We start from the raw sequence: 14923 nt of genomic DNA, 5'->3' as shown, positions 1-14923 counted from the left end.
AGAGATTTTTAAGTACTGGGGAATAACCTGCCGGTCATTTTTACCAAATTCTCAATTACTTAGTAATTAGTGATATTTATTTGATGATTTTTTTTTATGAAAATATCAAGAGAACTTTTTGTGACACGAAAATTTACGAGGTATTACGTTAATTAAAATGGCACAACTAATTTGATAATGAGAGACGGATTTTGCTGGTGTTGCAGGTAAGCCCTTTCCAGTTCGCAATTGTACCCTTGCGAATCAGACGTACACGAGTGTAGAGGTGAAATGCGTTCCTGGATATGATGGAGGATTGCCACAGAAGTTTATCCTCGAGGTTTATCACGGGGATTTTGATTTTTTGGAGACTCTGGAGCCAAGGTGGAATGTTACCAGTGAGGATGCCTTTTTTGCACTCTCGGGATTGGAGGCTTCGGTGGATGCCGGGGTCCACGTGGCCGTTTATGCGGTCAATGCCAAGGGACGGAGTCTACCGGTGGTTTTGAGTGAAGTGACTTTTCGAGATGCGGAGAAACGAACCGGTGAGTTAATTTTAAAAATCCCAGACTATTTAATTACCTCGGGATAATTGAATTTAAATTCCCATGAAATGTTAAATTCGCTATAGGAGCATTCCTGACAACTTCAGTAGAACTGTCACGTGATAAAAAATTTCAGACAAGTGTAGGGAAAATTACAGGTAAAATTTTTTAACAGCGTATCCTGGCAAAGTCGTTTTGTAGGCTTCCCCGGTGCCCCCTGAACTATATTCCCCTACGAGAGAGCCTCTAAGCAACATTTTTATTACTCCTCAGACCCTCACCAAACTTTTTTAACCATCAAAAACAGTGCACGAACAAAAGTATGCAGCCAACCCCTTCAGAAAACTCCATTTAACGTGTTTGTTAGCTCTGCATCCACGTAAAGTTGAGAGCTCTCAGGGTGAAATCTCGCGTAAAACAGGGAGGAAGTGAATAAAAGTCGACGTGCAGATAAAGGCGAACGTTGGGAAAAAAAATCTGCTTTAATGAGAAGCGAATATAATTATTTCTATCAATTAGTTGATGATTTCTTTGCTGCACAATTTTTGACGAATCATTACAGAAGAATTTTATTCGTTGAATCGTTATTTTTCTAATTTTAAAAAACTTTATTCATCATTATGATACCTATTACCCTTGGATAAAATTATTTTATAAACCTGAAAGCCTTTTAAATAATTCAGCAATTAAATTTATTAATATGGACAGATAGAATTTCTTGAAAAAATCCTTAAGAGGCGATAAAAATATTCAATTGAATGGTCACCCGTGCCCTGGATTCCCTTTTTTTCTTCGATTTTTATTTCCCATGTGTTACATTCGTGGAAATATGTGTCACGGAGTTCGAGGCAGGTTGATGCCTGAGGTTTTGTCTCGAGGGTTGGCTTCGGGTGTTATATCTCCATACAACATTAGCGATAGTGCTGGGTGATCCGTCTTGCTTACCACCCCTGGAACGTTGACGCCTCCCTCTCGCCGACATCTCCGTACCTTCCAATGAATTCAACCATCTGTTTCATAGCGAAACTCGAAAGGCAAAAGTTTTCAACATTAACCTTTATCTGCCCGACGTTTATTTATACGTTGGTACTTCCTGGAATATAGGATTAGCTGGAATTCAATTCGAGGTTTATCTTGGAAAATGGTCCTGTCCGGAAAAAGTGTCATTGGATTTTTTGGAGAATATTTGGTGATTTCCAGGGACAAATTAAAAGTCAATTCCAAATCGTCATAAAAGTAAAAAATGAGTCTTGAACATGTTAAGATTAATTTTGGGGGTCGAATGGCTTATCTATATCATTTCTGTGATTAAAAAGCTAACATAACATGACTTATTTCGACTGCTTATTCCTCTCTTGTTTCTTTTCAATTTAATATTCTTCTATTGAAAGCAAACGTGGAAAGGAACTAATGAAATTTGCGCGAAAAGCTGACAATTATATTCGAGACTAAAAGGAGCCTCGCCAGAGGAGACACTTGTTAAATACGTTATGCCCAGGTATACGTCGCAGATGTCCCTGGGAAATTATTTATACTGAACAAAGAGGAAAATTAGGTTGACAAGAAGGCGACTCGGGAAAATTACACGAGGAATTTTCTCATTTTTTAGTGAAACTCAGCTGAATAGCCGGAGGGAAGGCGCAAATGGTAGTAATTAAGGACATTTAGCGAATTCTTTCGAGGCATGTGTGGGTGGAATTGTTATAAATATTATGAAAAGTTCAGCTGATGGAATTCTTTATTAAACTTTTAAATTCACATTCAAAAATTTTGAAACCTCCATTTTCCCCAAGTTAGTCCTTTATTGAATTCAAAATAATCCTGTTCTCTTGGATTTTTCATTTTTTCAACTTAAATGAACCCTTATAGAGTGAAAAAAACTGTTTAACTCCCCCTGAACGTCGACTCCCAACGAGTGTAGAATAAAAGAGTGAAACACAAGGGCTGTATGAGTAGCATAAAAACGTCGACTCAGTAAACTCCGTTCCCTCAGCCTGTCCCTCACACCAGGAGAAAATGAGGTAAACAGTAGCTAAGTGAAGTTAACGACGCTAGCAACGAAAGAAAGCACTTTCAGTGACAAATGTACATGGGAGAGATGCTGGAAATTATCTTGAGAAAAATAAGCCGGATTAGATCTGTCCTGCATGAGCACTCAGAGTTGTTCCTGTACAGGAGCAAAAGGTAAATCGACATGGGGTCGACGGAAAACGTGATCCTGTGGAGGAGAGAGTCGAAGTGATGGCAATGGAAAAATACCAGTCGAGAGCCTCAATTATTTCTTTGGGGATCATCTGTCCATATTTCCGAAAAACTGTCTCATTTCTTGGAACACGAAAAAATTGGGTCACTGGGGATCCCTCACAATATATCCAATATATAATTATTCTTTTACCCATCTTATTAATGAGCTATCGTTATAATTTGATTTTCCAACTTTTTTCTTCAATTCTTTTATGGATTTTTTGAAGCAAAAAAAATCAGCAGAAATGTGATTAATAAAAAATAAATGAAGGAAAATATTTCACAAATGTTCATCACGTAAACAGATAACATGTAACAAATGGGGTAAAATTCAGCGTACACTGAAGGGGTAGAAAGTTATATTTCAGATAAATTGTGAACTCAGTCAATCATGAATCAAGAATAATGCAGGAGTCTTTTTCGATATTTTAGAGGGGCTCCTCGCTGTTCTTTGTGTTAGGTACATGCCAACAAGGTTCAATACTCCATATATCAAGGGTGAAGAAGGGGAGGGATTGGAGATAAGACCGAGAGCCCACTCCTTCGCTCCTCCCCTCTTATTCATGGCCATTTCCACCCATAACAAAATAGTGAAATGAGATAAATGCCTTAATTGGAATGACGGGAAGAGGGAGGGGGGCGGTTTTTTCTAGAGATATGATTAGGCCCGTAAAACAGTCCTTGTCCCATTTTTTTGAAAATTTACGAGTCCCGAGACTACCAATGTACTCTCATTTTAAACGAATACAACAAAATCACTAATTAAAATTAATAACGTCAACGTCAAAAAATTTCCAACTTCTCCCTGAATCGCTTGAATCCCTCGGGCATTGAAACACCAGTGGGGAAACTCCATTGACTCTCTAAGACAGTGCAACCAGGATACAGTGGATTGCAGCCGAATAATTTTGGTAACAGTGCCCTGCGGAAATTCAAATTAGGGATAACGACGTCGTGGAAGGGAATGGACGATAACGGGCGTGAGATAACGGGGCCCACATCGACTGTGCCGGGGCTGGAAGAAAGTGTAGTGGCACGTTTTGAGGGGTTGACGAGAGGGTGGAAGGGGGTGGGGTTGATTCAAGGGGGGTTAAACTACTCACCTAGGCGTGATCCAGCGGTCTTTCATGCAAAGGAGACGACAGGACGAGAGGGGGAGTCGATGGAGTATATACGAGGATGCGACTTGCCAAGTTGCAATAATTGAGATAGAGCCACAAGACCAACCCCCACCCCCCCACCTCACCCCACGTATAAGCCTCACTCAGTCGTATGCGACAATCAGCCAACTGGAGATAAGAGATTATTGCAGAGTATCATTCAACTGTGAGCCAATGGCTAATACTGTATTCACTTGCGTCAATGTTTTGAGGGACTTTGGGAAATTATTTGAGGAGACTCGGAGAAGGGAGATAGGGTGAACTACCCCGTAGATAGACGATTACACGTTTTATCGGCTATCGCGTGAAGGTACCTGGTGGGGAATTTTCGGGCAAAATTACCTATCGGTTTGGTGAAGACTTGAAGCCTCCGCTCCTGAGGGTTCATCAATAAATAATTCCTGGAAAGTTATTCATGATAACATCGCTGGTATTCATCGACTTAATTGGCCAGGGGCTTCAGCGAGTTTTTCCTGAAAGAACACCAGTGTTTTTGCTGCATTGACCTATAGGATTCAGCTCAGACTACAACCACAGCTGGTGGTCCGTGATAACAGAAGTTTCAAGGTGATCCAACAGTTCTTTGTGCATTATCTTCGTGGATTAAAGTGGAGAAATTTTTTTTTCAGGGGCTGACGCGGTCTTGGGAAAGTTGAATGCAAGATTTATGAATCGGAATTTATATGAAAGGCTTTTCAAAATTTTGAATGGAAGACACTTTCGGGTCTTTCAGTCGTGAACAGGATTAATGACGACGATATAAAAATTTTCGTTTGCTACGAGTATTTTAATTTGTTGGGAACAAAATAGCAAATTGGTTTTGTTCAATTATGTCGTTTGTACTTGTATTTATTGTTTAGTCAGCTGTTGGAAAGGAATTGAGATGTACTGTCACAGGTTCAATGGAAATTGTTTATTCCCTTCACTCAACTTGTTTATCCCTGAAGAGGGAATTTCATGGAGAATTTCCAGAATAGGGGATACAATTTCCAATCACGTTGATACGTCGATATCTGTTTTACACTCTGGCTTAACGACTATCAGTGTCAAGAATACGAGAAGACGTACAAACGAAAATTTGGCGAGCTGTAAGTGTATTGAGTTTAATTCGATTAGCTTCATGGAGGGATTCGAAGAGACATTGATACAGTTAACTGTCTCAAGTTTGATTCGGAGAAACCAAATACACTGAAATACAATTAGAGTCGAGACGAACAAGATGCTCATGAAACGAAGAACTGGAAAAGACTCGATTGTTTTATTTGCGGAAAATAAAGTTCCAAATGTGGGAATTTATCGTGACTGAGTGAATTTAAACTGACAGTTCTCGTTAAAATGACGTTGTCATGTTTGAATCGTTGGAACAATGAAGAGAACTCGATTTTAAAATGATTGCTGTACAAGTTGATGTCATCGACAACCAATAAAATCGATAAATCTCCTCCAAAATTGACCGTCAATTGAGCCATTACAAACGTCTTCTAAAATTTTTACCTGAAACCCTCCGCAATAAACCCCTCAACGACGAGAGCAATCCAACTTTGATTGATCTCATTCTAACGGTTCATTGCCGAGATTGATGGAAATAACTCGCACAATATCCGCAATCTGGGCCAAATGTTCAACACAAATAATACCAGAGTGAGTTACATTCACTCCACCGGGAAAGGGAAATGAGGGGGTTTATCTTTACAGCTACTCGACGATGTCTTCCCCCGCCATAAAACTCGATTAAACTCACATTACAAATTTTACGAGTTGAGGACGGCTCTGGAAACCTCTGTGACGTCTTCATGGCTCGTGGAGAGTGGTATCGAAGGTGTGACGGTAAATGAGGATGAAAGGACGTGAAGTTCTCGAGTTCTGTACTGGCAAAAGGAAATGTCTGCAGTCACACTGCATGGGTTTCATTAAGAGACTACTTCACTCCTGAAAAGGAGATTCGGCCCGGCTGTGGCCAGACACCGGTGCAATCCAAGAAAAACATGTCTCGTTAATAAATTTAATTGTTGGGACTGTTTGAGAAAGATATCAAATTACTCGGACGTTATTATTACAACTTTTGCTACTGAACTTTCATTATTAATTTGTTAATTTCAAAACCTTTCATTTGTTCCTAAAATTATTTCTGTACTGGGGAGTCAGAGTTCTACAGAACTGTGAATGTCTACGACTTTAGAATTTTATCGGTAAAAATATTTTCCTCGACTTATTCCCGATCCCTCCTGAGCTATAACCGTAGAAATCATTGATCCAAATCCTTGGAATTGATGGAGACATCTTGGACACATTCCTCGACACATAAATTCACCTACATAAGGTGGTAGATACCCCATATATACAACGGCAGCACAGGTACTTGTTGGAGCAAGTCCCACGTGAATTTAGAGCGGTGGTACCCCGAGCATAAGGACCACAAGGCAATAACCACTCGGTGGAGGTTTATGCTGGTGTATCGTGGTTGGCCCGTTGGGCGAGCGCCCGTTGCACGCCAACAATTTCGTTAATTATCCAACAAAAACACCGGGCCAAGTCTCACGGTACCCGAAGATATACCCGGGATGTTCCCATTTTTTTCGTCTAATTTTCCTGTCTTGTTATTCTTTAACGTAGATTCGTGGACTTTTATTTTAATTAGCTTAATTAATCGTTATTACAACTGCTTCATTAAAATAATGGGTAATCTTCCGAATGAACAATTGCCCACTACTTTTCTCTCCTTTTTATTCGATTTCAATCAGAAATCGAATTGCGCATAATTCTGGACCTTTCTTTTGCTCAACAGGTCAAGACGCAGGAATGGTACTGTCTCCATTGATTGGTATCATCGTAGGAGCTCTGGTGACGCTCGTCCTCATAGTTTTTGTTGTTGTCATGAGGGTCCGGAGAGAACGAATATCCAAACCACGTCACGAAAAACCCGCTGAACTGCGAGAAATACCGACGCAGCAGTATCCGAACCAGAGTCCCCAGCAAACCGTCGAGACGGATCCAGACGTTATTCCGAACAAGTTTGGTAAGCAAAATCAATTTGAGAAGAATCAGACGCAGAGAGAAGGGAGAATATTCAGTAGAAATATTAATTATTCATTTATTTTTGCTACAGAGGGTCACCTCGTCGAAGTCAGCCCCCCGAGCTACCCAGTGAGCTACCCTAGTGGCCACTGGGTGACACCGGGTCCAACCCCGAGCATCGACGAACTCTGTCACAAATTCACTGGTCGTCCCACAGAGCTGAGACTCCCCTCAAGAAGCACAATACCAACCCTCTCCAATGCATCAATCACAGGGGTTGTGGTTGGTGCTGGCCAAGGTGTCTTCGTCGCCGGCGAATGTCTGGATGGTGAGGCCATCAAAAGACGGTTAATGGCTAACAGACTTCCCGAAAGCTGTGTCTAAGCTATTGAAATTTTAATTGACGGTAAAAATATTAATCAGTCAAACAAAAAAAATTCAAGAACTTTTTCGAATGAATTGAACGATTTTTTCGTCGCTGTCGTCGAGTAAAAATGGTAAATGTGATTCAATGGGTGGAAAAATCTGACAAAAAGACAACAAACATTGTAGCCAAATAGGAACAGACACTTTTCCACAGAATCTATGGCCCTATTTCCCAAGGAAATAATTCTCATCCGCTGTGAAAAAACACCTATAGAATTTTTCGCTGAAAATTTTGTGAGCAAGTTTTTCATACGTGTATAAACTTTGATTATTATTCGGGTCAGGGTGACTCTGGGGGTGACTGCTTTGCTCCAGTGAGCCACAATTCCATTCGATACTCTGAAAAGCTACCACAAACCAATTATGTAACCCAGACCCATTCTCAATTCGAATTTTTCCACGAAATACGTGATAGGAGAGAGTTGGGATTTCTCAACGCTCACACACACTTGGCTTAGCATCGAGAAAGATTGATGGTGGAGGCGCGTTAAACATTGTGAGCAATCGGAGAAATTGGGAGACAGATGAAATGGATTCTGTGAGTCAAAAGTGAGAGAAACTTGATGTCTGGGGTAATTTACCTGAGGTCTGGAAGTTCTAGTGATTCTTTGAGGTGGGAGGGAGAGGAGAGAATGTCGATATTACGATTAATGAATGAACATTGATCCAATGGTGCGAGAGGGAAAGAGATGTTGAAGGCTGGAAATATGAGGAAAGAGGGAAATGTAAGTGTAGAATATAATTTTAAAGATTATTTCAATTCCCTTTTTTATCGAAAGTCCTGAAAGGAAAAGCTACTCACGCATGAGATAATTACATATTCATAATCCATTGAGAGAAACAAACCTATGACGTTTCACTGAAATTACATCTCCCCAGGTTTCTTCAACTTCCTTTCCTTCAAATGCACCAGATGTCATGAGCGCAGGGGTGGGAGAATGTATGAGTGACTTGGTGGAGAATAGAAGGAAAATTGTTGGGGCGAAATGAATTTAGGAAGTGCCATGTGACAAAGTGTAAAAAGAAAATTACTTTTTCTTTTTTTTATAAAACCGCATTCCCTCGGGATTTTAACCTCGACAATTTTTTCTCCACTTCAGGAGTTTCGCAACGCCAAAAAAAAGGGTTCACATTTTTTTTTTCAAAGATTTCTTCTTCAAAAAGGAACAAAATAATTTTTTTGTTTTTCTTCAAAGCGATTAAATTAGAACTAACCCCAGGAGAATTCCGTGATGATATTCAATGATAAATGAAGTGGAACAATGACTCATCGTCGATTCACGTCAGTGTAAAACCGAAGAATGACAGTTTGACGAGTGAAAACTTGTTAGTAATTTAGAAATCACTAGAATATTATTGTATATAATCGTTATGAGATATCGAACTGAATGAGACAACTCTGAGAAAAGACTAATGACATTTTAATTAAGATAAAAAACACTCGTTGCATCTTTTTGGGCGATCGAAGCGTCAATAATCGATTGAAAATCGATAAAACAAATGAGTAAAATTGGGGCTAAATTGAGGATTTTGTTTGTAAATAGAACTTCCTTGAAACTTGTTGACCTCTTGACGCCTTCATATCGGACTCCATATCGTCTCGAAATCACTTCATATGTATATAATATATAAAGTTTTAATTGTAATAAACTATTAACTGTCAAACTGCCACTCACCGTCTTTCATTTCTTCCTCACTCCATCGGAAACATTGCTAGATTTTTTTATAGTGAACAAAATTACCGAGAAAAATTGATTTCTCCTTTTTCCTTTAAAATCGTCCGTTCTCCCACTAATTCCAAATTCCCAGGAGGCCGTCAATCAATTCATCACTCTCCGTCCATTTCCAGAATCAAATCTTCATTGATTTGATTTTCAATTTCCCGAATGGCCTCACGATATGACGAAAATTACCTCCCGAGGTGCCAACTCGACAGTTTGATGGGGGTTTCCCGTTTCCCATTGTTTTTCTCTCGCTCGTCAATGTTTTGTTCCTTTCCACTTCCTTTTTATCCTGTATTTTCTATGCTTAGGAAATAAGGGATCGTGGAAACACCGGACGTAACACAGGGAGATAAGATGAGCCAGACGTTGACGTGTCGTAAGAATCGTTTAAGATGCAGCCCCTAGGAGATCTCCAGAGTGCTCTTGCTGCCGTGGAAGAAGTGGAGAGAGAAGAAGAATAAAAAAAAAATGAATAAAACTCGTGAGGAATTCTAATCTCGCAGTGTGGCATTCACCTTGTACTCCTGTCTCGAGGAGTCGTACTTCTCACATCTTCCCTCTTCCGTAGGGTTTCTTTTTCGCAGGGGGATACGTTTTGTGGATGAAAATAAAATGATAAAAACGAAATAGGTGGGACATGTGGCAAATATATCTTTTACCATCAGCTACTGTGCTTTGAATATTTATTGGGAATTGGAAACTAGTGGGTTTAGGGGAGAATGTCAGGGGATATTTTTGGTGGTGAGGTTTTTGAGCTACAAAAAGACTTCTCTACTGATATCAAATATAGAAATTTCCCTCTGAGGCCCTTAAACCCGTAAAGGGTCTTTGCCTATTTGTTAGAATTGATTATTATTGAGTCAGAAATTCACGGGAAAATCATGTTAACAAACGAGGAAACGCTCGTTGGTGTCTCCTAAACCCATTTTTCAAGAAATCCCCGAGAGATTAAATAGAATTTTTTAAAACCCCCCGTTAAACCAAACAACAAAATCATTTTATTCCTCAATTTATTTCTTTCCATCATCGTCCTCCATTTCCCCGTCCTCTGGGCACACGATATCTCGTATTTTTTGTGACATTACCGTAGGTACAGTAATTAAAACATGCATGAGAGTCACGACAGCACGATTGTACCCCTCGTAAACGTTATGGGTCATTTTATCAATGCGAGGCAGCTTCATCGTGAAAATAAATTTCATTATTCAGTTAATACCCACAGGGATCATTACCCGATCGTTTGAATGAGTGAAGGGATTACTTGCTCGATCCCGGGGACGTCTGGGAGTGCTGGAGCAACGGTAGCCATCGCCCGGTAGTACAGATTCTCGGTCTGACTGGAGTCGCCCCATATCCCCTCGGCGGACGTCCAGTAGATGAGGCCCGCGACTATCGACCCCTTCATCAGTAGCTTCAGACCGGTGACGAGGTGCGAGGGCGGGGGATGAACCGGTGCAGCTGGTGGACAGTCTGACATCTGGGAAGTTAATTTAAAGTTGATTAGGATGTCATCGTGGACCGGGGAGAGAAGTGAAGTGAAATGAGGCGAGTTAAATATGACATTTTTAGTAATTAGGAAATCATCCGGGGAAGGAAAGCTCAAGGGAAAATCGGATAAGACGTTTTAGATACGGGAGACACAGTTTTGGGAGATTAATCCAATGAAGGGGGTTATTAAAGTTAATTCCAGGTTTTAAAAAAAGTGAAATTAATACAACAAATTGCAATTTTCATTTATTTAAAAAATTCTCTCAACTTTTCCGAAAAAAAAAATGTACGCGTTTATATAAAATTTCCAATGGTTATATTATTTTTCACATAAAAATATGTGCAAAAAAATTTTGTTCATTTTAATTTTTCATTACATTTTTATCAGTTCTCCCGATGTATTAAAAAATGTTTGAAAAATCTCCTCGTCGAATCAATCATTCCCGAGATACACCAATAAAAAATATAAGCGATATTTAACGAACGATAAATTTTTATTCTCCAATTAAACCGAATTATGATTATCCTTGTTAAAATTAAAATAAATGTTGAGTGTTGGCAATATCGATGGGAATTGAAGGACTGTTACACGAGGCATTGACACACCGTTGATAGCATCACACCGAGGGAACTAATTCCGAATGAGGATACACCGATATCATCCTGAATTCCCCGGATACATTCACGAATTACAGTTGCCATCTGTCGTCCCTCTCACAACGAGGCGACGACGTGGGACAAGAGTATGACGACTGAATCCCTCCGAGACCACTTCTAGTTTTAGTTGGACAATGTGAGGAGGTGAGTGTCAGGTGTGTTAAATATTGGGAGATTGCTGTAGGTGAATTCAGGAATTCCTAGATGAGATACTAGTCTACAATGAAAAGTGATCGTTTCACAAGTTCCCCATGAATGAATTTCTTTCGGGGGTAAAAATTAGGGATAATGATCTGAGGGGGAAAATTACTTTCGTAGCACATGTAGACTCGTAAACCCTTCTGGTGCAGACCCTCACAGTGACAGGCCGGGGTGAATTGCAAGCGTATGCACCACCCTTGACACAACTATTTAATTGCTCCTCATTCACTAGTTTCTCGAGCTTAATCGGGCGAGCACAGGTCTTCGGTTGGGCCAGATTAATCGTCCTGGCGACACTCTGCACACCACGTTTCATTCTCACCCACCCTTCCGCTCACCCCTCCAAACAATGGTGGAAAATAGTGGAATAAAAAAAAATATCAAAATTGGAGGAAAGAAATTTCTTTTTTATCGTCAATGCATTGCAAACATTTCCATGAGAACAACTGAAATGACGTTAGCGGACAGTTCCGTCGATGTTTTCCTTGTTTCAGACGGATCTGTCCATCGCTTCGGTTTTTTTAAGGACTTTTTTTTAGTGGACTCGATAAATTCACCCGAAATTTAACGCCCGCGCCTGTCGATTGTGATTCCCAATGCAAAATTCGTATGTCTCGTGGGTGTGACGGCAATGTCACTCACTTCATACCGTATATTTCATTTTTTTGTATTTTCGGAGCGACGGAGGGGGCGAACAGGGGGACAATAACGTGAGGGACTGATGGAGCTGTCAGGGGCGAAGGTGAATATTCTCCAATCAAGAATATTTTTTGGAATTGCGAGCTTCCAAAGGACTCGGTGGTGGGTTTTTTCATAAAAATGCATAAGACGTCTTGAGTCAATTTACCGTAGAATATTTTCAAACCCATATTTTAAAAGGTGACCATCGTGTTCTTGCTTTTAAGACATCGGGAGAGAAATGAGTCAACGATGACTCGTGAGAGACTTTTATAGAACAGCCGGACTATTTTTATGAAAAATAATTCTGCACTTAGAAATTTTTATAGATTTGGGGCGGAGAAATGGGATATGAAAAGTGCATGAGATTCCACAGACAAATGTTATCTATCCGAAAACATTCGGTTGAGTTTGAAAATATTTATGAGGATTTTCAAACCTCTCTGAGCGGTGATTTCATATGGATGATGCCCTCAGATATTCACTGTTCTAAGAGAAGATAGAACGAGAAATTATTGATTGAATACTTGAATATCGAACGGGTTCAGGACCCTAACGCATGCGAGGGAACATATACTCGGAGAATTATTCCGGTAATGTATATAACATATAATATATAATACCTAAAAACCTATATAATAAGATCCACCAAAGATCGGTGGAGGATTCTTCCAGGGAGGGCCCCTCGGGTCTCCCCCAGGGATCCCAGAAGTCCTGACCCCTTCGTCGACAACTGGGAGGTCCCAAAACTCCAGAACCATCAGCTCATCAAGCTCCAACCCTGAACTCCTTGGTTATAACTCTAGCTCCGCGAACGCTCAGCCATTTTCCTGGCACTCGTGCATTTTGGTATCAGAGGAACTCATGAAAAAGTGAAATAGAATCATAAGTGAGAGGCGAGAGAGTGAGGAAGATGTGTAGGATTAACGACCCCGAGGAAATCGCGTATCCAACGGTGACGAAAGCGCCGGCATTCGTCAGCGCCTGACGGCGTCTCCAACCTCATAATTCTCGCCAACCACCCCCTATTCCATCTGGCACCCTAAAAAATTCAAGGGGCGATGAAAGTTTTAATAATATGGAGATTTTTAGCGGATTAATCACGAGGAAAAATACTACCGAGTGAAGAATCCATTCAATGTTTTTTCAGTTATGAAAAATTGAAAAAATATTATCATTTCAGTAGCGATGGGGTGAAAAAGGGGTGATTTGGATTATTGCCCAGTTTTTCTGAGTATCTCGAAATCTAGGGACGAGTGAATTTTTTTAACCGAAAAACCGACTGATTAATCATTCTACCACCTCATTAACAAATTCAATGGCTAAATTCATTAGTTATTAATAATGCTGATAGTGTAATTTCCCATCTCTCCTGAAACTAGATATTCTCCCATGTCCCACCACCGGTAATTTTATTTCCATCAAAAATGCCGTATAAAAAATCCCGGGACAGGGTCCCCGAGGAAACGAGCCATTAAGATTGAACTAAGGGACACGAGAATGGGGTGCAACACCCGCTGGAGCCTCCACACCGAGGGGATGAACGTAAGAAACTAATTTTCGCGATATTGGTTTTACGAAATTGGTTATTGATGTTCTTTTCTCGTCGACCGGAGGTGAGGGGTTTGAAGCCCTGAGCTCTGGGTATAGTAATGACGCTGGAAAGTTGGAAAGTCCGACCTGATTATCTTCGAGACGACGATGTATAGCCCAGTGTAGGCAGCAGCTATTTTCATTTTTTTTCCCTCCCCCGATGCCCACCCACCCCCTTCACCGACATTTTATCGGACGTATCTTCCTGGGATCGTTGACTTAGAGCTCGCTCTCATGGCTACAGTATGATTTTTACCCACATGGTGCACTGACCCGGAGAATCATTAGAGGCTACACTATAGCCATACCGGGATCCTCTTATCGGTCGATCTCATTTATGGGGATGAGGGAAGCCACCAGATATTTTTTAATCGGATAGCTTTTACGTTGGTGTACTTTGAACGATACTTTTTATTCTGTTTTATATAGAGATGGGTTTTACGGTACGTTTTTCAGGGAATTGATAGGCTTTTTGCCGGACACCGCATGCGGTAATGGGGGTTTTAATGTTCGTTATGATTTTTTGGGAGAAATTGGAAAATTGGGGGGAAGTTTGCTTTGTGTTTTTAGGCGAGGAAAATTTTCAAAAATAGCCTGGTATTTTTTTTTCAATAGTTAAATACTCTTGTGGATTCTGGAGTATTTACGTTTTTTTATTTTTTATGTTGGACAGGATGAACTGGGGTGAGGGCACAAATGAAACCCCGTCGTCTCTGATTGTTTAAAAAATTTTAATTGTTTACTGGCGACACTTGCAGGGGCCACTTGTCTTAGGAATCACTGATAGAATCGTCAGGAAACTATTCATGATGATTAATAGAGAGATGTGAGAAGTTGAACTATTATTTTCCTGTGTAATCAAGGAATTCCTTCGGCATTAGTAGGAGGTATTAGCGTGACTATCATCATCAGGAATGTCAAGCATTTGATGATAGATATATGAACTCGGAGACAGATTTGAAATAAAAAAATTACATTCATTAACTTCCGAATGAACATTTGTAATTCAATTGCTCGGAAATCACCAAATTTAAATTTTATTAAAAATTGTTGATAAGTAAATTCTACTTTCCTCTCCATTATAAGATTACGAATTACAAAATTGACTAATTTTTTTCCGAAATGCACCATAATTATCAATCGAGCCCCTAATTTTCCCTAAAAAAATCCTTCGGCAGCCCTTCCCCTGACGCTTCCCTTTCCAAAAAACGAA

General features: G+C 40.1%; 2 protein-coding genes across 3 annotated transcripts in view; one reads left to right on the top strand and one right to left on the bottom strand.

Moving 5' to 3' along the window:
• LOC135170262 (hemicentin-1-like) overlaps nucleotides 1-9040 on the top strand; it is a 145791-nt gene extending 136751 nt beyond the window's left edge. The window contains exons 13-15 of the mRNA XM_064135943.1: nucleotides 207-524; nucleotides 6714-6944; nucleotides 7035-9040. Coding sequence (XP_063992013.1) covers nucleotides 207-524; nucleotides 6714-6944; nucleotides 7035-7327 — 842 coding nt within the window. The 3' untranslated portion in view covers nucleotides 7328-9040. The remainder of the gene's footprint in view (nucleotides 1-206; nucleotides 525-6713; nucleotides 6945-7034) is intronic.
• A 99-nt stretch (nucleotides 9041-9139) lies between these two features.
• Nucleotides 9140-12216, bottom strand: LOC135169898 (uncharacterized). Of its 2 annotated transcripts, XR_010300265.1 has the most exons (4): nucleotides 11549-12216; nucleotides 10355-10570; nucleotides 9609-10271; nucleotides 9140-9519 (listed from the first exon to the last, which is right to left on the bottom strand). XR_010300265.1 is itself a non-coding variant. In XM_064135284.1 (3 exons), the coding sequence occupies exons 1-3, from the start codon at nucleotides 11753-11755 to the stop codon at nucleotides 10104-10106; spliced, it is 591 nt and encodes a 196-aa protein (XP_063991354.1). In that variant the 5' UTR covers nucleotides 11756-12216; the 3' UTR covers nucleotides 9140-10103. The 2 variants fall into 2 exon arrangements, 1 of the variants encoding a protein (XP_063991354.1); XM_064135284.1 differs by having other exon boundaries at nucleotides 9140-10271.
• Nucleotides 12217-14923: the final 2707 nt, after the last annotated feature.

Source organism: Diachasmimorpha longicaudata, chromosome 16 (assembly GCF_034640455.1).
Source record: "Diachasmimorpha longicaudata isolate KC_UGA_2023 chromosome 16, iyDiaLong2, whole genome shotgun sequence".
NCBI lineage: Eukaryota > Metazoa > Arthropoda > Insecta > Hymenoptera > Braconidae > Diachasmimorpha > Diachasmimorpha longicaudata.
Note: the sequence above shows the minus strand (reverse complement) of the source record. Positions and strands in the feature narration are given on the sequence as shown.

What these genes read in the sequence shown, in the direction of transcription:
- LOC135169898 (XM_064135284.1), bottom strand. Translation starts at nt 11,755, where the DNA reads ATGAAACGTGGTGTGCAGAGTGTCGCCAGGACGATTAATCTGGCCCAA. An exon ending in AGTCTACATGTGCTACGAAA is followed by an intron (nt 10,571 to 11,548) that starts GTAATTTTCCCC and finishes TTAACTTCCCAG; the next exon opens with ATGTCAGACTGTCCACCAGC. An exon ending in ACGTCCCCGGGATCGAGCAA is followed by an intron (nt 10,272 to 10,354) that starts GTAATCCCTTCA and finishes TTCACGATGAAG; the next exon opens with CTGCCTCGCATTGATAAAAT.